The 23,452-nt window shown below is 33.7% G+C and overlaps 1 protein-coding gene across 3 annotated transcripts; it reads right to left on the bottom strand.

Moving 5' to 3' along the window:
- Nucleotides 1-762: 762 nt before the first annotated feature.
- Nucleotides 763-13,460, bottom strand: LOC114394518 (paired amphipathic helix protein Sin3-like 4). Of its 3 annotated transcripts, none has more exons than XM_028356116.1 (25): nucleotides 13,298-13,459; nucleotides 12,951-13,034; nucleotides 12,727-12,802; nucleotides 11,933-12,085; nucleotides 11,614-11,800; nucleotides 10,703-10,801; nucleotides 10,461-10,592; nucleotides 10,105-10,381; nucleotides 9,520-9,656; nucleotides 8,271-8,346; nucleotides 8,156-8,185; nucleotides 7,778-8,019; nucleotides 7,511-7,665; nucleotides 7,197-7,324; nucleotides 6,828-7,082; nucleotides 5,785-6,399; nucleotides 5,127-5,197; nucleotides 3,379-4,008; nucleotides 3,153-3,253; nucleotides 2,917-3,055; nucleotides 2,675-2,827; nucleotides 2,370-2,536; nucleotides 2,177-2,282; nucleotides 1,836-2,016; nucleotides 763-1,201 (listed from the first exon to the last, which is right to left on the bottom strand). In XM_028356116.1, exons 3-24 carry the CDS (start codon nucleotides 12,798-12,800, stop codon nucleotides 1,864-1,866), a joined length of 4,080 nt encoding a protein of 1,359 aa, XP_028211917.1. In that variant the 5' UTR covers nucleotides 12,801-12,802; nucleotides 12,951-13,034; nucleotides 13,298-13,459; the 3' UTR covers nucleotides 763-1,201; nucleotides 1,836-1,863. The 3 variants fall into 3 exon arrangements, with proteins under 3 accessions (XP_028211917.1, XP_028211916.1, XP_028211918.1); XM_028356115.1 differs by having other exon boundaries at nucleotides 5,719-6,399; nucleotides 13,298-13,458; XM_028356117.1 differs by lacking the exon at nucleotides 763-1,201 and having other exon boundaries at nucleotides 1,933-2,028; nucleotides 5,719-6,399; nucleotides 13,298-13,460.
- Between the last annotated feature and the right edge of the window lie 9,992 nt (nucleotides 13,461-23,452).

Raw genomic sequence — 23,452 nt, 5'->3', positions numbered from 1 at the left:
AAACTTAAGCTAACCTAGTTAATATTACACTACCCCCCCCCCCCTCCCCCCAAAAAAATAAAAATAAAAATATTACACCAAACTCCCCCCTACCCCCACACCAAAAAAGTCACTAAATGTTAAAAAAACATAATTTCACAAAATCTCATAAATGATTAGCATAATCATTTTGAGGTAGAATGATGACTGTAAATACTCATTATTCTTCTGTTCTAATGACATCAATTATTTGAATTTATTAATTATAATACTATTACATTACCATGTATCTCAATAAAGTACTACAAATAGTTACTTAATTTTTTAAATATTCACAATCATTTTATCCTTTAAAATTGTGGTATAAAATAAATCCTTTAAAACTTAAGACCTGTAACATCATACACACGTATAGTTCTTTGTTTATGATATCGTTGGTCTCCAAACAGTTTCTTCCCCGAATGTAAAACTACGTGCATAATTTGAATGTTGCAATTAAAATTAAAATATAATATAAAATAAACTCCCCCTCTCTTCCCGTCATTAATAAACATTATCATCCAACGGCTTCTAAAGCTTTTGTTTTTTTTAAAAGGAAGCAGAATATTCCAGTTATAACTAAAATTATCCTAAAAAAAGTTACAACTAAAATTAATTCTAAATGCCAAATGAAAAGTGTCATCACATAGATTATACATGCGACGACATTATTTCCCCAACATTCCATTCCATTCCAAGCTAAATCGTTACACGAGAATAAGAAACGGGGGCAAGGAGCAAATATCAGTATAAAGTGAACCTGGTTCATGCACTACGAATTAGAATATGGGGGCCAATTGCAGCCACCTAATAGTTCATAAAATCAATAACCTCAAAAAAGTAGTATCCAGCAAAATTAAGAGAAAAATAAAACTTATTACGATAACAAAAATATGGATGAATGGAAAAAAAATGTCCTTTGGTTTCGTCACAAATTACCAATATTTACATGATTGAAACTCATCAGTCACCATGTCAAAGTATACTACAATCTCTCTGCCTCATCTCCCTTTTGTGTTTGCCTCATCTCCCTTTTGTGTTTGCCTTATTTGGTAGCTGGTATAGAAGATGTGAGGAATGCAAGAAAGATGAATTTCAGAAAAACATCCTTTGCTCAACTTCTTGGATGGGACGCCATTTCCATTTGGCTTCTCTGCCTGCCATTGATGCATGACCAAAAACACTGATGGACAAAAAGACAGAAATTAATACATAACATGTCGTTGACTTTGATGATTAACAAAAGGTTTTGCTTTAATGGAAGTAAAAAGTCACATTGGCTTATGGATGTGTATAGATGTGTCTAGAAATTATCGAATTGGTTTAGGGGGTGTTTGATTTGACTATTTTCTACTTTTATTTTCACTGAAAATAGAAAATGGTGATAGAAATGAGTTTGGTTGAATTTTTGAAAACATTTTCAGTGAAAATATTTTCTCAAACGAACCAAAAACTGGAAACAATAAAATCTCGTTTTCAGTTGAAATCAAGAACCTCATTTTGGGTAAAATGAAAACGCGATAACAAGGAATGCAGTTTTAAGCAAATCTAAAGATACATTTCCTTTTTAAAACGCATTTTTAGTATTTTTATTTTTTGAAAGCAGAAAACAAAGTCAAACCAAACATGTTTTCAGAATTTTAATCTTTTGAAAGTGGAAATAGTTTTCAGGAAATGAAAACACAAAATGAAAATACAAATCAAACACACCCTTTTGCTATTTTTAGAAATCAAGTTATATCTACAACAATTGGAGTTAGATGAAAGTAATTGAGCCCAAAATGCAAAATTCAGCAATAAAAAGGAATATCACACACCATCTCGGGTTCAAAATGAATATCATCTTCAAATTGAAAATAATTTGCAGAACCGTTGTGCTCTGCTTGAACAAATGATTGAGGACTTTGCCTGTTCATGGCATGAACTGCTCTGATGCAAGGTTCTCCTTTTTCTTCTTGTTCGATGTAAAAAGTCTTCAGTATCTAAAACGTATGAAACCTAACATGCAACATGTTTCCAGGAAAATACAATGGAAATTCAGAAGCATATCAAATGAATGGAATTAACAAAATGAGCAAAAAAGAAAATAGTATTAGTAGGATTCAGGAAAGAATAGCATATATATTTATAAAATATGCAAATTTAAATTATTAAATACCTTGGATGAATTGCAAACTATCTTACACTCTAGACCATTGATAATTTCTAGTCCATCCAAGGTCTGGCTTGAATATTCATCACTAATAGCATACTTGCGCTTATTCCTGCAAAAGTACATAAACCAAAATAAATACAAATGTTATCTAAGCATTGGCATGCTATGGAACCAACCATTCTTATTCATCAAATACCTCTTCAGGTAAATTCCAGACTTCTCCATTTTGTCAGGGACAACAGATAGGAAGTCATTGTGCAGATAGGCTGAAAAATTAGGGTCCATTGACACAGCAGTCAATTCAGGCTTATCATATCCATAGTCCATCAGTTGAATAGATGACAATTGGGTAGGTGCAGGAGACTGCAATGTGTATGAAATAAAAATAAGTTATAGAACATACAAAACTTTCCATTTAAAATTTCATTTCAAAGCTCAATACAATACAATAAACTAAAATAAAAATGCTAAGTTTAGAAGTGGAACAAATAAAAGCTTTACACATTCAATACGATATATGTTCTCATCATGGAGAAGAACACGGGCATTTTCGTGATAAACTAAATCAACAAATCTTCCAGGTTTTCTTGAATTTTCATATGCATATAGTTGAAGCAGCTTGTTATCTATCTCTTCAGTGGCAACAGCTTGAAGCTGAAAGAAAAAGGACAAATTTTCAGGATTAGAAAGAACATGGAATGACATGGTCAAAGAAGAGAAGAATAGGGTTTTATGCAAGTTACCTGTTTAACAAGTTTATATATCAGCTTGTCTAATGTGAATAAGACATATGACTGAGTTCCAATAATAGCTCGACAGTCATCCTCAAATTTTGTACTATCAGAAGAACCATCCAGTAAATTGTAAAGGGCATCCATAAACCTGTAGCAAAAAGGTCACCCTCAATCTTGCATAGATAATTAAATATTTAAATGCATGTTCAAATTTAAAATAGAATGTAACATTAAGGTATATTTACCTGCCATATTGATCACTAGAGCCTGTATCATTTGAAGCCCTCCACTTCTTTTCAGCAGATGATGAGTTAACCTTTGCAGATTGGATCCTCTCATACAATGTCTGTCAAAAGTAGCAAAAGAAAATGCATGATAGGGAGATATATCATAAGGTCTGAATGAAATCACTGGTTAATCTGCAACAATAATCATAATTATATACAAATGTGAAAATAAAAACATTTGTACCTGATGAAGTCTAAACAGCACATAAAAGGAATCATTTCCATAAAAGACTCGAGCAGTCCTTTCTTTGTCATGCAACACAGGAGGAACATGTTTTGCCAGAGGCTTTACAGTGACAAGAAAGCACTCTGAATATGGCAATGAGGCACCATCTCCTTCAACATCATTGGCATCAGCCATTCCTTCTGCTTCACCTTCACTCTCAGCCTTGTTATCATGTTCATGATCTCCATCCTCCTCATGTTCTCGAGAACACTCCTCACCATCAGCAGACTCCGTACCAGAAACATCACCATTTTCAGAAGCATTTTCACTGTCCTCCATTGATCTATGGGGACTTTCTTCACCTTCATCATCAGCATCATTTTCTCCTCCTGCTTCACCACGAACTTCTTCCCCATGTCTATTTTGGTATTGTCGACAAATGGTACCATTTTTTCCTTTATGAACTGCCTCCAAACCAGCATGTCCATAAACTGCAAACTCATCCTCTTCAAAGTCTCCATTAGGTGATAACTCACCCTCTTCTCTTTCACTTTTGAAGGGTCCAGCGTCTTCGCGATATCTGTGAACTTTAGTGTCCTCAATGATGGCCCCATTTGTGGATGTAACTGGTCTCGTAGAATCAGCACCCTAAGTCAGAATAAAATAAAATAGAAAATAAGGACATTGTAGCCAATAGTGTGCACTGTACAATATACAGAATGTGTAACAAAAGCAAGTCTGAGAAGACAGACAATGAAGGAGGAAGAGAAGAACGTTATGCACAGATAGATTTTCATTAAGGCCTAAGTTCTAAGAATTACTGGTCTTCAAATGACATAAACACATTAACACCTAATCTTCAGTTGCATGTAAACACAATCTGTCTTGGTATCATGAAATGAAAATTAAAATTAGAAGAAAGAAAAAAAAATAGATGCAAGCCAGGCTATTATGAGTGTTACTGGGAACTTCAGCAGCATGGTGACCACTGAGCCCAAAAACTCAAGTAGAAAGGAAATGGTGCTCTTGATACTCATTTTTAAAAAAAGCCAACAGTATATGGCATTAGGGCTTAACATCTAAGTCAAAGAAAGAATATAAATTAAATAGAAAGAATATAAATTAAATATGAAGATCAAATTCATAGCAGAAAGAAAATCATACTAATCAAATGATAAAACATCCACCCACTACAAAAATAATTATTTTGCCAACTTGCTTTTAAGAAAATCATCTTAACAAATGCAAGAAGATAAGGAGGAGTCATAAGAATCCAGTTTGCAATATAGAGGCTCCAGATCTATAAGCCCAGCAGCTTTAAATTGCTAGTTAAGTGCAAGGTAAAATGTTAATCAGGAGAATGCTATAAAAAGGAGAAACAAAGTCATATCATTCATATAAAGCCATCATATTATGTCCTTCCTAAATACAGATAATATATGTTTCTTTGCACCGTTTGATTGTCTTACTTGAAATTAGAAGTGAAGACATATAATTAAGACAACGATACACTGTTTTTAATTTCTTATTTGAAATTAGAAGTGAAGACATATAATTAAGACAACTATATGCCATCAGTAAACTAGAAATTGAGACAACACTGAATACTTAAGGTATTTCACTCACAGCAGTTAACTGGTTTATTACTTCAGTAAAACTCTACACTAAAAGTGAATCAAAATTAATCCTCTTATGAGGAATAATTTCCATATCCACTTTAACTTGAAAATAGGCTTACATAAGATGAAAAGGGAGCTAAGCCATACCTCTAATGAAGGTAAACCAAGTCCTCCCGCACCAGAAATATTACCAGGTCTTGATGGAGTAGCAGCAAGTCCTTGCAGAAAAAAGAGGTATCTCAGAGTTCCATTCATGATCAGAAAAAAAAACAGTTGAAAATCAAAGGAAAGGAAACAACAAACAAGGATCACGAATTTGAGATAAATAGCATAGATATCAATTATGGATAGTGGCCCAAAAGGGCCAAAACCACAATGCTGAAGATTTAAGACATGTGTTAAACAATTTATACTACACATATAAATGCTAAAAAAACCCCCAAATCAATGACATTCATAAATGAAGATCAAAAGTCATAGCCTTCTAAACACACAGGTCCATAACAACAAAAATCAAAGAATAATTAAGCCTCTAATGGTTATAACTCAATTCACAAACAAGAAATGCTTATATTTTTCTTTAGTAGATTCTACTATTGATTTCTTAACACGTTTCTATAGGGTATGTACTAATGAAACCCTAATAAAATAATTCTGTGAGGATGTAACAACTAAGTATCAAGATAAATGGAACAATAAGAATTAAGTAGTGTCATCATTCTTGAATCAAGTTGCCAACCTGATGCATTATCCACATTTGTTATTCTACTAATTTGCTCCATACCCGAGGATGGTGAGACATTACCATTCACCAACCGTTCAATGGAATGATCTTGCTTATTGGCTCTTGATACTTCATCAGGCATGGATGCATTTATATGCACTTTATCCTGCTGTGTAATACTTCCCAAGGTTTCAATCTTATGTGCCGGGCATTCTGAATCAAGATAATTATCTTCTTTAACCTTATTATCCCCATTTGTTTGCCATTGTTTGCAGGAATTTATTTGCTCTGATGGAAAGTTCTCATCCTCATTTCTTTTAGTGTTTAAATTCTTAGGATTTGTTACAGGACTACTATCACCATCATCAATTGCAGTGCCACTTTTGCTAGAATTATTCTTATTAGCCTTGACAACATCTTCTGTATCCTCTGGACCTTGGGGTCGAGAAGGAACACCAAGCATGGGTTCTAAAAATGTTGTCCAAATCTTCATAGCTTTATCCAACTGTTCAGTTGTACACATTTCTCCACATGAATATTTTATGAGTTGATACAGATCTTCATGAATCTCTGGATCAGGATACACAAATTCCAAGTGAGGAATAAAAGGCTGTCTGTTTCCAGCAGCAATTGCAAGAAGAACATCATCTTCTTTTCGTTTCTTCTCACTAATTTCTTTGATTTCTGCCAGTAAGACTGTAAAATGCACCGCAAAAGCAAGGAATTACAAGTTAGACCTCAGGAGAATAAAAAACTATTGTACCATGATCACCACATATTTGAATGTTGAAGTTCCACTGGACTCGAACAATAATATGCCACTCATTTTGCATGTGGTTATTTGGTGTCTATAGAAACTATGTTGTGGTGTAATCAATACAATCAAAGCAAATGCATGTCCTGGTACATATTATGTGCATAAGATTGCTTTCAGACAAAGGCATCAGGCAAGGAAAAAGAGGGGGGGGGGGGGGGGGGTTACATAAGCATGTAGAAGAAAATAGAATGAAGATGATATATCACATGGTTAACCTTTTAGAAGCCATAAAAATATTAAATTGTTTAAATAGTGAAAGAAAAAAAAAATTAATTCCATGTTCTTGCAGGGCAACACAATCCTTTACCTTTAGTGCTCAAGCTTTTTGTATCCTGCTGCTTAAAGTAGAAACTACGGTGATCAAGTGATTTGTGATAATTCTTTGCATATATTTCAGCCCAAACTTTATTAAAATCAGCACGACACCTTGCCCACTCATCCTGTTTCTGCTTCAAGCGAGTTAATATGACTGGCAAAGCTAAAGAGGCATTCTTCTTTAGCACATCCATTACATCAAGCCCATGATCACCATATAATCGTTCAATGCACCTAAGATTTAGAGCTAAAAGAACAGAGCAAAAAATTCATATCAGAACATGGAAAACATCAAGAAATTACTTTGTACAGCATATATGTACTTTGAAAATTTTGATTCATCAAATGGAAAGCACATAACCTGTTAAGTGCTCCTCGATACAAATTGGACTGTCTCCTTTAATTATATTAGCATTAACCTTTTCTAAGAGCTCTTCAACACGCTTAGTTGCCACATTTACAGACTCTAACAACATATCAAGTTCAAACCTGCCAGCATAAGTTTAAATAATATCAGCAATGTGCAAGCCAAGATAACCTGTGGAAATCACGTCTCAGAACATTCCAGTGATGTCAAAATTAGCCAAAAAGTAAAAATATGACCACAACCAATAAAATATAAATCATAAAATAGGTATTTTAAAGGATAAATATAAATCAATGGTAAGCTCAAACCTGTCATCTTCACATCTAAACAAGCTCTCCTCATACTGATTTTTGCGCATGTGCTTAAAGGAATAGTCCTCACTGCCAGAAGTAACAGAAACCCAGTGATCATTCAACACCTCTGCACCAAGTTCTGTTCTCTGGCTAGCTGGTGGTATTGGGTACTGTGTGAGTATAAATAGTAGATATGTAAAACACAATCAGTGAGAGATTATTAGAGATTTCATTAGGAGTTAGGACATACTTAAAACAAAGAGACAAGTCAAGCAACCATACATTTTTCGGTAGAAGACGGTAACTGGGAGTGCATTGTTCACAGTTAGAAAGATCCAGCTCACTTATAGGTTTCGCTGCATACTTATCCTTGCTGGTATATAGAGACGTCTTAGGAACTGAAACATCCTTGTTAGCAGTTGCTTTGTCCCTTTCTCGGCATTCACGATCCCTTTCTTTCATCCCGTCATCCCTATCACGATCTTGATCCCTGTCCTCTACCTTCACTGGTTTTGGTCCGTGTCCTTCATGAAAAAAGGACTTTGATTAATAAGTATCGGTCAGATTTTTTGGGCCACAACAAGAAGCTGAAAATGTTCATGTGGGCCCATGCTACATAATATCCCAAGATAACAGAAAAAAAGAAAACATGATACTTACTTTTTTTCAGGAGACCAGCAAGGAATCCTTCTGTGTGACAAATTTGATTAGAAAGAATAAAAAGAAAAGCTAGATTTTGTAGAAAGTGAAAACTTAGTTTGAACTTGAACATTACCATTCTTCTCACATTGAGCCAAAAATTCATCAAATCCCTCCATAAGATCTGCATGTTTTCCCAGTAAATTGCCCACCTTGAAGAAGAAGCCACTAGAAGTTAGCAATAAAAGATAAGCCACTTCAAGCTGATAGTGAAACTAGTGACCCCAACTATCTTCAACAAAAGATAAGCCACTTCACAATATTATTTAACATTTCTTATTCAACATTCACTCTTCTCAGATTCTCAACATGGAGGATGGTTGGAACTTGAGTGTATTTGTAAAACTCTTCCTAAAACAGATCAATCAGTAAGTTCTGTTTGGAAATCCAGTTAAGTCAAAGCATAGAAAATTTTTAAGTTGAAGTAATTTGTGACATTATTGAAAACTAATCTTCTTTCATGATGCATGAGTATGGAGTTGCACAAAATTGTCCAGTAAATAATCAAAAAAATTAAAACTATGTAAGCACCCAAATGATCATTTAAGAAATAATTCTATGAAGCATGGACACCTCTCTTGTATGAAGTGCCGCAATGTCAGAATGTTTCTGACACTGACAGTCTGACACCAACACTTGTCTAACATGTGTCAGACACTTCTCGTTAGGTGTCCAATTAAAAAAAAATGTTAGCTTGGAAACTTAAGTCAACACCCCTATAAAACTTGGACACTTCAGCCCATACGCCTCCATATGGATGGACACACATTAACATTCATTTTTCAACTTTAAAAATAGTTAGCTTAAAATATAATATAAAATATTAAAAATATGGCTCTCACCTTTTCTATGAGGCTTGTTATCATAGAAAAAACATAGGCTAGTATAAAACTGAGAATGTTAATATACCATCAATTTAAATCTTTTGTTCTATTACTCAAATTTCATTTCATTAGAGTTTATTTTCTCTCTCTTTGTTATGTTACTCGTGTGTGTATGCAGTGTCTTGGTGTCCTATATTTTAGACATTAGTTGTGTTTGAGTATCCATGTCAGTTTAGAGTCTGTGCTTCATAAAATATCATAACCTATTGTTTTATCTTGGTCACTCACCCTGATAAATAACCATGCTGATTGGCTCCTCTCATTGTAATGATACTTCAAGTCTTTCATATTTTCCTATAACTAGTTCTTCATTTCCATATTTCACCATGAAATTTTTTATTAAAGGTCAATCAATGTTCAATGCCAGCCAAATTAAATTAAACAATATTGATTTTGACAAAACCAGAAAAGAAGCTATTAAATTAAATGTATAAACCATACCAATGATTGCAACTCGTGTCGGGCAATTATTTCCTTGCTGTAGATATTTAGGCACTTCAAAAATTCCTGGTAATCCTCAGGATTTCGTAATTTATCCTTCACTTTGTCAAGGTAACCAAGCACTGGACTATACATACCTGAGACAACAAAGTTTTAAATAATCAAATGAAACATAGAAGGAAAATAAATGGCTCAAATTACTGCTGAACAAATAATAGAACACTAGCAAACATTGGACAAAGGATTTTTCTTCTTACAAGTAAAACATGGAAAAGATTTTACAATTTATAAAGCCTAACAGCCTTGATATTAAATTAAATATTAAATACATAGCATGTCTGAATTATAGATAATCCAATCAACAAAGAGGCCATATTTTTCTACCTTTTACCATAATAAATGGCAGAAATATGAAACGTTTTTGCATTAGATAATTACTTTTCACATGTTATTGATTTGCTTCTTTTTATAGTATAGATTGAACCATATGTTTCCGATGCTATAACGTGCATTAATGTTCATAAAATTTGTTTGAGAAGGTAAAAACATTTCTAAATTTAAAATCAAAATTATTGACATACGTACTTTTCAAAGAACTTTTGTCCTCACAAGCATATGAAATACGGTGCATGCCAAAATTTTCATCAGTATCATGCAATGGTTCAGCTCCAGAGTCTTCAGCCCTACAACCAGATTTCCGCTTGTGAGATATACCATCATGATCATAATCTCTACTGTCCTTTTCCTTCTCATCACGCCTCCTCTGATCCTTATCAGCCCTAATCAAACATCTGTCAAGTTCTGGATCAGGATGGTCAGCACCGAGATCATGATCACCATGTGAAGCTATGTTCCTTTCTTTCTGGCGTAAAGATAGGTTAAGTGTCAGCTTAGTGACCAACTATAAAATCACAGGGACATGGGATTACAGAGAGATAAACCTTTTCAACATGCATTTGCCTAATTGTTGTCCTATCGTGAAGGAGAGAATTGTTGGCTGTTCCTGAAGTATCAGGAAGAAAATGAGTAAACTCCCTAAGAAGATCCACATGGTCCTGGAAAAGTGCAGCAACCTAGAGAAATCCAATATATGATTAAAATGGGTGTCTAAAGAAAAACAAAAATAACAAATTTTCCAAAGTGTAACTTGATAACATAGGCATAGACACCAAACAGCACTGACCTCCTTGTAAACCTCAGCGATAGACTTGGCTTCCATTCTGTACATATTTAATATGTCTAGAAATGACTTATAAACACGGTCATTGGCATAAAAACGAGCCTGCATGAGAAGAACCCAGTCAATCAGATTCAAAAGTTTTTGTCCATATAAATTGAAAGACATAAATAAAATATATCAATTATAAAATTAACAATGTACTCCCTGTGGTCCTTATTATAAGGCACTTTGGACATCAGTCACACAGACCAATATAAGTAATTGATTCAGTTGATTTTATTGATTTTTTTTTAAAAAATGTTACTGATGTACCAATTATACCCTTATTAATAATCATTTACTTGTTATGGGTGATGTGAAAACATTAAAGTTCAAGAGTGTATTATGCACCACTATCAATAAAAAGTATAACTACTTAGAATATTTAATAAGGACAACTAATAAAAAACTTCGTACCCCATTGCTCAGAGGCTCTTCGCTATGCGAAGGTATGGGGGAGGGATGTTGTACGCAGCCTTACCCTTGCATATGCAAAGAGGCTGTTTCCGGATTCGAACCCATGACCAACAGGTCACCAAGGCACAACTTTACCGCTGCACCAGGGCTCGCCCTCAAAAAAACTTCGTACCCCATTGCCCAGAGGCTCTTCGCTATGCGAAGGTATGGGGGAGGGATGTTGTACGCAGCCTTACCCTTGCATATGCAAAGAGGCTGTTTCCGGATTCGAACCCATGACCAACAGGTCACCAAGGCACAACTTTACCGCTGCACCAGGGCTCGCCCTCTCAATAAGGACAACTAATGGAAAAAAAAAAAGATTAAATGCTTCATAGGAATTCTAAAATGTCTTATGAAAAAGATCATCAATTCTTTCTAAACTATGCCTTATAATAATGGCCAGAGGCAGTATTTACCTTAATCTTTCCCACAAAATTTATGGCTTCTGCAAATTCAACGGGCTTCTTTTGGGGAGGTTGTTCATCCTCCAATGGAAGTGTAATTTCATATCCCTTTGGCAAGAAGGTGTTAAATCCCAAAATTAGATCTTTGTGCCCTTTAAACAGCTCCTTCACTCTTGCTATGACACCTGATGTATCAATTCTGCAAATGAAGAAATGAGAAACAAATCAATTTCAGCTAACAAAATCCAGATCCTCACTACTAAGAAAATATAATAGACAAAGCAAATGAAAAATCTTGGAGTTGGGAGAATGTAGTACAACATGATCAAACCTTTGAGCCTTGAAATCCTTCATGACTTCCAGAAAGTCATCATACTTTTCCCTCTTATCTTGAAAAATGTCCTTTACTGCCCTGAGATATGCCAAGGCATCATTTGTGGTTAGTTTCTGACCACCGCCACTCGTCATCTGTGGTTGCCCCGAGCTTCATTACATAAAATTTCAAAAAATTATTCAAACCATTGGAGAAGTTGACGACTGAGTATTTAGCACTTTATCACACCATTCAATGATGAATGCAGCAGAAGTGTAGAGGATCTACTATAACATGATTGAATCTCAATCGCACTCAGACTTTATAAATTGCACAACCTAGAGCAGCTGGTTTGGTTTTGCAATAATTTTCTCCTATGATTTTTCATTATCTTTATCTTGTTAATGCCTGCAGAACATTCATGTCATAATAGAACTGAATGTAGAAAACTATAGAGAATTTAACTCGTATCAGTTTCAATTACTCCATAGTCTTACCAATGGTAAAGATTACACAAAATTAACTTGCTGAATAATGCAGATAACTCCAGAAATTACAGAATAATCTTCAAACAACGACTATCTCACTAAGTCAAACTTAAAAAAAAAAAAAACATAAAACAAACAATTGAACCTTCATCAGACCTAAACTTGCATAGATGAGAAACACCAAACAACCATAGTAGTGCATTAAAACTGAAGATGCAACTGTTTCATCAACGCGGAAAATAACGTTTTAGAAGAAACTATAATAAAATCCACAAAACAAAAAATTGAAGACAAATATAAAAAAAAAAAAAAAAATGAACTTACGGTTCTCCTCTAGAAGACACCATAGGCCGTTTGAGTTGTGAACTCATGTAAACATCATCCCTTGTCCTCTTCATTCCTAACAATAACAACAAAAAACAGAAATTAAAAATCAATAAACAAAAACAATAAAAAACACGTTCTTTTCAAACTCAGACACAATTGAAAATCCAAGAAACCCAACTTTCACATTCGAACAAAAGCAACAAGCAGGAAGCAGATCTAACCGCAGGGAATTCACAAAGGCATGAAACGCGAGCAAGATTTCCAGCCCCAAAATAGCACACAGATCACCCTCGAAGAGCCAAATCCTAACAAAGAGAATCAAGAAAGCAAAATTTGCATTACTTCAATGAAAAGCAACGTGACGATAATTCGCAGCACAAAGAAAGGGTTCAAACAGAAAAAAAAATTACAGAGTGATTGTGAAGTGCGGGAACTGCAGAACAAGCCTTTCCACAAATACACGGAGCACACGAAACGATAGAAAGATAAGAACACACAAATAGGAAAAAACGAAAATAATTAAAAAAAATTGAATTTTCAAGTTAACAGAAAAGAGAACAATCGCAACCTCTCAGATGATGATAAGAGAGAACACATAAACTTTGGCAGCAGAGTTTCTTTCTCACTTTGAGAAAAAAAATTTGAAAAATAAAAAATCGCTTTATTTTTCTCTGGGTAAAGAAACAGAATGCGGAGAAAGAATGAAGGTGAGAGAGTTCACAATGTGATATCAATATGCGTATATATATATGCGACGGGAACGGGATATAACATAACATAACACACAAAGTCACAAACACAAACACTCCCCAAACAAAATATAGAGAACCATATTTTTGTGCGTTGTGGGAACCGTATTTTTACGCAAAAATGGAAAAAAGTACTACTAGTAGTAGTATATTTTTTCTTTTTTACACATTTTTTTTGTTACTGATAAAATTCATGAGAAATTCACTAAACAAGGAGTGCTATTTTTTTCACTGGGGAAAATGTAAATGATATATTCATTAAATAAAAATTAAGATTGTGTTTTTTTAATTTAGGTTTGATGTAGATTTTACCTAATAAAGAATATTTTGGTAGCAGTTTTATTTTTATTTAAATTTAAATATATTTATTCTAATTTTGGTTTGTTAACTTTGCTATTTTTGTGAACTGGAATTAGGGCTAGACAAGATTCTGTGAGGATGGCAATTTGGGTACGAGGATAGGCGGTGATATCGGAGGGATAACTTACTTAGCACAAAAAAAAAAAAAAATTAAAAAAAAGGGAGGGCTTGTTGCAAATTAGGTTTACAGGTTTTGGGGATTAGGGTCTGGTCTCGGTGTGATTTCGTGAATACTTTTTTGGTTTTGAAAATTATTTCGACTGCTGTATTTTTACTTATCTTGGTAAATAAATTTTTATACAGTGTCAGTGATATCCCGATATTGGAATTTGGAAGAATGGGTAAAATGTATTTTTAATTTCTTAAAATATTCTAAGATTTAATTTGTATCTTTAAAAAAAACAGATACTTTTTTTAATTTCTAGATTTACGAAAAGTAAATGTATGTACCCAAAAAAAATACAAAAGTAAATGTATAACTAAAAACATGAGCTTCCTTTATAAGCTTTCTCTCTTATATTAAACTACTAGTGCATTTCATTAATTATATTATATATATATAATGAAATTATTAATTATATCATTAATATATTTAATAATTATATTAATTATATATATATATATATTAATAATTATTCTTAAATTATATATATGAATTTTGCTAACGTATACACCATAGTTTTTTTAGTACAAGTGCATTAGTAAGCTACACAATTGATCAATTTTAATATATATTTATAGTTATAATTTGCTAAGACATTCATACTAAAAAAATAAAAGTGTGTATATTAGCAAATCCCACAAATATTTGTTAATTTACATACCCTTATTTTTTTAGTACGAGTGTGTTACCAAGCGATTGTTGAATCTAAAACCCTTGATATCTTAGGGTGTGTTTGGTTTGTATTTTCATTTTCTGTTTTCATTTCTTGTTTTCATTTTCAAAAAAATATAATTCTGAAAATATGTTTGATTTGATTTCTTGTTTTCTACTTTCAAGAAATAAAAACACTAAAAATGCGTTTTCAAAAGGAAATGTATTTTTAGATTTGCTTAAAATTACATTCCTTACCACCGCGTTTTCATTTTACCCAAAATGAGACTCTTGATTTCAACTGGAAACACTGAAAATGAGATTTTATTGTTTCCAGTTTTTGGTTCGTTTGAGAAAATATTTTCACTGAAAATGTTTTCAAAAATCTAACTAAACGCATTTCTATCACCATTTTCTATTTTCAGTGAAAATGAAAACAGAAAACAGTCAAATCAAACACCCCCTTAATTATGACAAACCTTTTGAACATAAATTATATGCAGATGAGTTTGCTTAAGTGTATTTAAAGAAGACAAGTATGTAAAAAACAATTGAAGTAAACTCAGGACTATCATGAGTCACTAAAAAATGATGATATAAATTTGAAAGCTCAAAAGAAGACTCAAAGTGCCATTGATTATATACTGCAATGAAGAAGTCAACGAGCTCGCATTGAGCAGACAACATCAGAATAAGGTTGTACCGAAGTCAACATCAAAATGGTGTAATTAGGGACTCTGAGAATGAGAACATCAAAATGATACTCTAGACCATAATCAAGACAAGAGAGATTATGAGATAACTACATTAGAATGATGTATTGAATCAAGATCATGCAATATCTATGCATCAAAATAAAGCTGCACCAGAGTCTAGATCAGAATGATAAAGAACTTGACCCTAGAGTTTGAACTTAAGAATGGTTCATGTTGGACAAGTGACCTCAATAACTTAAGAGGGGGGGGGGGTTGAATTAAGTCTTACAAAATTTCCCACTAACAAACTTTAAGCCCATTTTAAATGATAAACTCAAAATGCAGAAGAAAAAGCAATAATCAATTTAATAATGTTCTTTAAATGTGCAAGACAAAATTGATTGCGATAAAATAAATAAGATAAAGGAAGAGAGAATTGCAAACTTAATTTATACTAATTCGACCACTTCCCGTGCCTATGTCTAGTCCTCAAGCAACCCACTTGAGATTTTTCACTATCTCTGTAAATCCTTTACAGACTTTGAACACACCTTGGGATCCCTCACCCTTATGTTCAAGATTCTCCAAGAGACAACCAGTTTCTTGATTACAACTGAATTTCTGAGATGAATAGAAAAATTTCTCTCCTTTAGAGTAGATGATACAAATTGAAGATCCTAGAGGAATTTCTCTCTTTTAGAAATAATAATACAAATTGAAGTTCCTAGATGAATTCTCAATAGATTTGCAAGTGTTTACCGAATAGTTCTTGAGAGAGTATTTGACAATTAAGTTTTCTTAGAACATCTCTCTCTTCTTTTCAAAGTCAGACACATATATATAGACTCATTGTGCCTTTTCAAAATGGTTTGAAGAGATGTGTCTTTTCAAAAAGCTTTTCTGAAATTTTCAAATTTTGAATTTCAAATTTCAAACTTTCTGAAAAAGCTTTTTAAAATAATTTTGCTTCTGGTAATTGATTACAATGCCTAGTAATGGATTACCAGTGGAAAAATGCCTTTTTCAGAAAATGCTAAAAATATTTTAAAACCTTTTTATAATAAATTTAAAAACTATGTTGCAAGACCAAACCTTTGCAATCACTAAGAGACTCTTTTAACAAAGATAGACTAAGACTTAGATTTCTTCTTGATCTTTGTTTTCTAGGTCTTGATTTAATCTTGAAGCAATCTCTGTTTGCTTAACCTTGAATGTTTCATGAAGCAATCTTGTTTGATTATACTTTGGCATCATCAAAAACCTATATTCATACATTCACATTCTTCCCCTTTTTTGATGATGACAACCATTATCAAGTAAATTCTTTTTGGCACTATCAAAACCTGCATGATTCACATTCTCTCCCTTTTTTATGATGACAACCATTATCAAGTAAATTGTTTTTGGCATCATCAAAATTGCATGATTCACATTCTCCCCATTTTTGATGATGACAACCATTATCAAGTAAATTCTTTTTGGCATCATCAAAACTTGGATGATTCATAGTTCAGAATGCACCTCAGAAGACAACATCTCACTTTTCATATGTTGCTACACACACCAAGGGTTCATCAAAAAGTGAATGCTATCTGCATTTAAAGATGCACAAGTTGAAAGTTGAAATGTCCTTTAGAAGATCTGGTGTGCAACATTATAATGAAGACTAACGAGACTTTGTGAAATTTGAATCAAGGATAGAACACTAACACAACAACAACAACAACCTTCATATGTTACCAATGTTGAAGTATGTTACTTCAAAATGATCTATGTTGTGATGAAGTGTTTGGATTGATAGAGCTGAGATATCTACATTGTCACATCATGTTATCTTCATCAAAAGGATCCTACATCAGAATAGGTCCTTCCTCAGCAACATCAACATGTATTTCTAAGAGACCATAAAAATTGCTCAAACCTGGCCCAATAGGGAAATCCCAATTCATTGGGCCTTTCAATACAATAAAATAGAAAGCCCCAAAGGCTCCATATTCTAGAAGCCCAAACGATGTGATTCTACATCAAAAGGAAGTCACCCAATTGTCATAACAGCTAGATTATGACTAGTTTTGACATGTGGGGCCTATAGAAAGACAAAAGACTATTGCAAAACATGAGAGAGAAGCTAGGAGGCAACTTACACTATGCAAAAACAAGATTCATCTCCTATTCCCACTCTAGATGCGTTCTAAGCTCATAATGGTTGCAGCAGGAGTGCATACAACTTAGAGCTTCAAAGAAGGTTCATCTAAATGAGTGTTTTCAAGCTATAAAAACCCCTCAAACACATTCTCCTTATATGTAATCTATATATATCCCAAATTAACCATGTGGTTAAGTTTGGATGTAAGAGGAGTAATAAGAAGAACCTATGGAAGGTGGGTAGCTTAGAAAGAGTCTCTAAGATGACAGCCTTAAGAGGCTAAAGTGAAATAATACTTGGGTAGCCTGAAGAGGTTAAAGAAACACTTGTATTATCTTTCCCATGACCAAGTGGGTGTCATGGTTGAGTGAGTTTTGCTTCCCAAGAATGAAGAGAATCATTCTATGGGTGAAGCCCACCTAAAGAGGTGAAAAATACTTGGATTGTCTCTCCCATGGTGTTGTGGTTGAGACAGGTTATCTCTAAACCAAGACCAAGTGTGGTGTTGTGTTGAGGGAGATGTTGTGAAGTCTAACAAGTGGTTAGTAGTTGTAAAAATCCAATAGGTTATTGGTTGTGTTAGTGGAAAATCCCATCTTAAAGGATAAGGACTAGACGTAACCCAATGTTAGGGGGAACCAGTATAAAAATCTTTATATTAAATCCTTTCTTCCATTCCTCTTTACATCATTGTTGAGTCAAAAGGACATTTACATCTTAAAGACGAATCGAGACTCTTAGTTATTTTGTTTAAATGTAAACAAATACAAAGGTTAAAAGTTGCATGTTATGTGTTTGATATTTCTCTGATAAAATCTACGTTTAATGTTTTAGACGATAGTCAAATGGAGTAATAATCTGATACGACATGTGTGATGACATTTAAGACCTCATTTAATACTCTGTGTTTGAGATTTTCTTTGAAAAATCATTCTTCTAGGATCTGTAAAATCCTATGAAGAATAAATGAAGTTAAGATCTGAAATCCCTTAATTGGCATCAAAAGGAGAGCCTTACTACGTAGGACCTACTCCGACACAAAGAAGTGATTACATGCTACAATTCTCTAACACACAAGCATTGAAGTGAGGACTTTCTGCATGAGAAAAAGACATGCATTTAATGCTCCCAATGACCATTTTCATCAGACGAAGATTAATTGAAGATATCTACTTGTTGTGAGACAACATATACTTAAATATGAAGCTATATAAATTAGAAGCTTTGAAGAATGAAGTCATCCTACAGAAAAAAAAACATTCATCATTCCTTTTGCAAAAAGCTTTTTGTATATTCTTGTAAAGTTAGAAAAAGTTCTCAAAACACCTTGAACACATAGAGAAAAAAATGACTAAGCCCTAATTTGTATATCCACCTATAAGAAGATTCTAGTTTTAGTCTCTGAGCAATCTTCAACCACAAATCTATTTTGATTTGTTTAGAGCCAATAGTGGCTTGGTAGGACAAAGAATACTAGGTGTTAATCAAGCTTGGGGGTAAAACTTGATTTGTATAGCTAGAAGTGGTCATGACACAAGACTTGTAACTTGTGAGAAGTAAGTGGAACTTGGTAGTTTGCCAAGAATTGGATGTAATCTTAGTGGTAGAGACGAAATTTGTAGTTTGTGAACCCTAATCTCCCTATTTCAATTAAATTTTGTTTATTTAGCCAGTTGAATTGTTGTGTTGCATTACTTCTTATTTGGGATTGATCACTCCAAAAACCTAATTCATTAATGTATGTTTGGATTAAAGTTTGCAAAAGTGTCTTAAGTCTTACTTCTCTATAACTGAGTTTTTAGGCCAAATTTTACTATCAAACATATTTTTTTGGGCAACCAAACATGACCCTAAACTGATTTTACTCTCAAACACACTTTGGGAACACTCCCATTGGAAATCCAAACATACCCTTAATTGTTGTTAACCCATTACTCTTAACCTATGCATTAATTGAATTCTTGGAACACAATATGCACAAACCTGTAACTTGAATTTCTAATCATATTAACGTAAGTTAATTAACTTCTCTGCACATAATATCTACTCTTATTTAATCCATAAGGTGGCATTTCGTACAAGAAAAATTTTTAGTTTCTGGGAAATCTTAAGTTGGGAATGTTTGTTTTCCATGTTTGTTTTTTTAAAGATAACATTCCTAGAAAAATGTTTTTCGGGAAATTTCTGGCTATGTTTCCCACATAAATATTCCTATGGGGATGTGAGAATCTAACTTTTCCAAGTTGAAAACATGTTTTATCATGGTAAAAATATCACGTTACTCTTTTTAAATCATTTAATATGGTAAATAATTAAAGATTGTGATAAAGATATTATGTTACTCTTTTATTAATAGAAAGCTTAAATGAAAATATTTATGATCAACCAAACAAATTTAGTCATTTTTAGGAATTATTATTCTCAGGAATCATGATTCTCGAACATGAAAAAACTTTTCTTGTATCGAACATGCCTTAAATGTATATGGGGTAAAGTAGAAGAAAGATGACTCAAAGTATGACCTAAGTCTATTAGTCAATTTAAGAGGAAGGATATGGAAAGAAAACTTTGGGTTTAATTGAGATAGAAATTAGGAGAAACATAAAGTTATGTTAGTAGTCACAACCCTAACCCTATGTCTCTTTATCTGTCAAAACTTTCACTCATTTTGCTTACTCCCAAATTTTCTTTGCTTTTACAATTAATCGTTGAAACCACTTCCAATTGTGATTGGCTTATACTAATTTAGTTATTCGGAAACCAATACTAATATCTAGGGTATGATATTTGAACTTTAAGTCCACTATTACTAATGTGTAGTAGGGATGTTCAAAACTAAATCAAACCAAAATGAAAATCGAAAATTAACCCAAAAACTGCAAATCGCTCAAAACAAAAATTCATTGGATTATTTCTTTTCCTCAAATTGTGTAGTTCAGTTTGATTCGCAGTTTGGAATTGGAAAATCAAACCAAACCAAATTGAACCACTTAAGAGCTTTAAGTGTGTTTTTTTAAGCACGGTACGTATATTGTACAACACAACATGATTTTTTTTAGCTTATGCTGGGATTACAAACGAGGCTATTGATTGTTTTCTCTTGCTTGCAATGTAGTTTGATGCATTGAATTTGCATAACTTAATTGGCTTCTAAGCTGATATTAAGGTTATAGCACTTTGTAGAAGCAAACTTCATTGTTAGACAAGTGGCCTCAGATATCTTAAGAAAGGGGGGGGGGGTTGAATTAAGATATTCCAAACTACTTCCCCAATTAAAATCTATTTCACTTTCTTTTCAAGTTATAAATTCCCTTAACAATGAACTTCTTAAATATTAATTCAAATAAAACAATTTAAATATGAATATAAAGCAATAATAAACAAAGAAGATTAAGGGAAGAGAAAGTGCAAACTCAGATTTATACTGGTTCGGCCACACCTTTGTGCCTACGTCCAGTCCCCAAGCAACCCACTTGAGAGTTCCACTATCTTGTAAATTCCTTTTACAAGTTCTAAACACACAAGGACAATCCTTCCTTTGTGTTTAGAATTCCTTTACAACAAGAGACCCCCGGTCTCTTAATCCCTTAGAGAATGAGGAGAAGAAGAAGAATGAATCTCTCTAGAAAGAGATAGATTTTACAGATTGAGCACTCAAATAATTCCTTAATGAATTGCAATTGAATTGGCCAAGGAATTTTTAAGAGGATAGAATGATTTTTGCTCTTTGAGAGGATAAACACTTGTTGTTCTTAAAAACTCTGTCAAAATCGTGTCTCAAGTCACATATATATAGGCCTATGATAGCCATTCAATAACCACATAAAAAGATGTGACTGTTGACAATGTTTTCTGAAAAACTCCTCTGGTAATCGATTACAATAAGTGTGTAATCGATTACACTCTTTAAAATTTGAATTAAAACGTTCAGAAACTGCTGGTAATCGATTACCATAAATGTGTAATCGATTACACAGTGCAAATTTTGAATTCAAATTTTAATAGCTGTTGTAAATCAGTTTTGGCCACTGGTAATCGATTACATCCTCTGGTAATCGATTACCAGAGAGTAAATTTGTTGAAAAAGACTTTTTTTAACTTAAAATTCTTGGCCAAACCTTTTGCGATTTCAATTGGAATTCCCTTCCTATTTAATATCCTTTCTAAGACTTTATAGACTGTCTTGATCATCCATCTTGAATATCTCTAATTGCTTTGTCTTGAATAAATCTTTAAGAGGCATATGATTCATGTAATCCTTTGGCATCATCAAAACATTCAGCTTGATCCTTTGTCTACAATCTCCCCCTTTTTGATGATGACAATACCTGAAATCAAGACAAGCTATATACAAGATGATAGCACGTTCACACAACCCTTACTCCCCCTATCTTTTGGCATGTATGCCTAATTGATTTCTAACCCATATGTGTTCTCCCAAGTTCTCTCCCCCTTTGGCAACATCAAAAAGAACTAGATCAAAACAATCAATATCCAAACATTAACACAAAACAATCAATATCCAAACAATAAATATCCAAACAAAGCCAACCATTAAATCGAAATAAATCCATACAACGTCATAATTAACCAAAACAAAAGCGAGAATTATAATAATAGTGCAAGACTAGAACAAAAAGCCGAATACATGGCGATAAAGCAAAGTACTAATAATATTTGACTACTAATTAAACTAAGTTAGAATAATAACATATAATCTAAGAGGATGAAGGAGGCGGTGGTGGTGGATCAAAGCAAGTTCGGATGAAGGAGACATCTTCTTCAACCCTAGTGATCCTTGATTCCATAGCATCGAACCGCATGTTAACTTGCAATTCCATGGCATCAAACTTGTCACCAACAAAAGTCTGAAGTCCATCAAACTTGTCCATAAGCCTTTGAAGAAGAGTGGAATTATCTTCAACTGGTATGTGGCCTTCATCATCAGCAGGTGGAACACCCTTTTTGACCCAAGAGCCATCACGCTCTTTGCGGTAACCAAAAGAAGCAATCACAGCAGCACCAATTAAAAAAGATCGCTTGATTGGAACATAAGGTTCAGAATCAAGAGGAATTTGAAAATGGTGGAAAAAGAGAGTGACAAGCTGTGGATATGGTAGTGGAGCATTTAATCGCAATGCCTTATGGATGCGATATCTGACTAAGTGTGCCCAGTCAAGTTGATGCCCTGTATGAAAGGCCCACATGATAATTAGATCTTCCTCAGAAACCTGGGCAAGGTTGGAAGACCGTGGAAGCAAAATACGCATGATTAAATAGTGAAGGATGCGGCTTTCAAAAGCCAATGACCCGGCAAGAAGACGTCCGGTCATATCCGCATTGTTGGTGCAAACCAACTGGCGGGCATCATAGGCAGAGAAATCAAATTTCCAGTCGTCATTCAGTGTACCTTCAAATGGTACACCGTCACTGGGTAATTTGGTTAAGTCATGGAAAAGGGACTGGTCAATGACCATTTTTATCCCAAAAATTTCAGAAATCAGAGTGTTGTCCTGAATTTCAAGATTACAATAAAAAGCTTTAACCAATTCAGGATAAATAGGCAATTGTAATGACATAAAAGGTAGAAGACCTAAGTTTTGAAAGGCTTGAATGCAATCAAAGGTTTCAGCAGAAAAGAATTCCATATCAATAAACTTAGGGTCGATAATGGAACGAGATGAGAAAAGATTGGAGTACCGTTTCTGCTGTTCGTCGGAAGAAAACACTGGGGAAGAGGACAATGAGGGTGGAATTGGTGCTGTGGATGTGCTAGTGGCTCCAGAACGATGAGCCCTTGAAGCCGAAGCGGAGGTGGAAGAACCCTTTCGTTTCTTGGACGATTCTGCCATTTGAGGGAGTTTTTGCAGATTTTAATCGGTGAAATCAAAAGAAAAATGAAAAAGAAGAAGATTGCAATTTACGGGAGTTGATTTGATGAAGAAATGAGTGAGATAGG

This window comes from Glycine soja, chromosome 18 (genome assembly GCF_004193775.1).
Source record: "Glycine soja cultivar W05 chromosome 18, ASM419377v2, whole genome shotgun sequence".
NCBI classification, from domain to species: domain Eukaryota; kingdom Viridiplantae; phylum Streptophyta; class Magnoliopsida; order Fabales; family Fabaceae; genus Glycine; species Glycine soja.
Note: the sequence above shows the minus strand (reverse complement) of the source record. Positions and strands in the feature narration are given on the sequence as shown.

Excerpts from the sequence above, each read along its gene's own strand:
- LOC114394518 (XM_028356115.1), bottom strand. The coding sequence starts at position 12,800 with ATGAAGAGGACAAGGGATGATGTTTACATGAGTTCACAACTCAAACGG. Across the intron at positions 11,801-11,932 it reads AAGGATTTCAAGGCTCAAAG|AATTGATACATCAGGTGTCA; the intron begins GTTTGATCATGT and ends CTTCATTTGCAG. Across the intron at positions 6,400-6,827 it reads AAAAAGCTTGAGCACTAAAG|TCTTACTGGCAGAAATCAAA; the intron begins GTAAAGGATTGT and ends TGCATTTTACAG.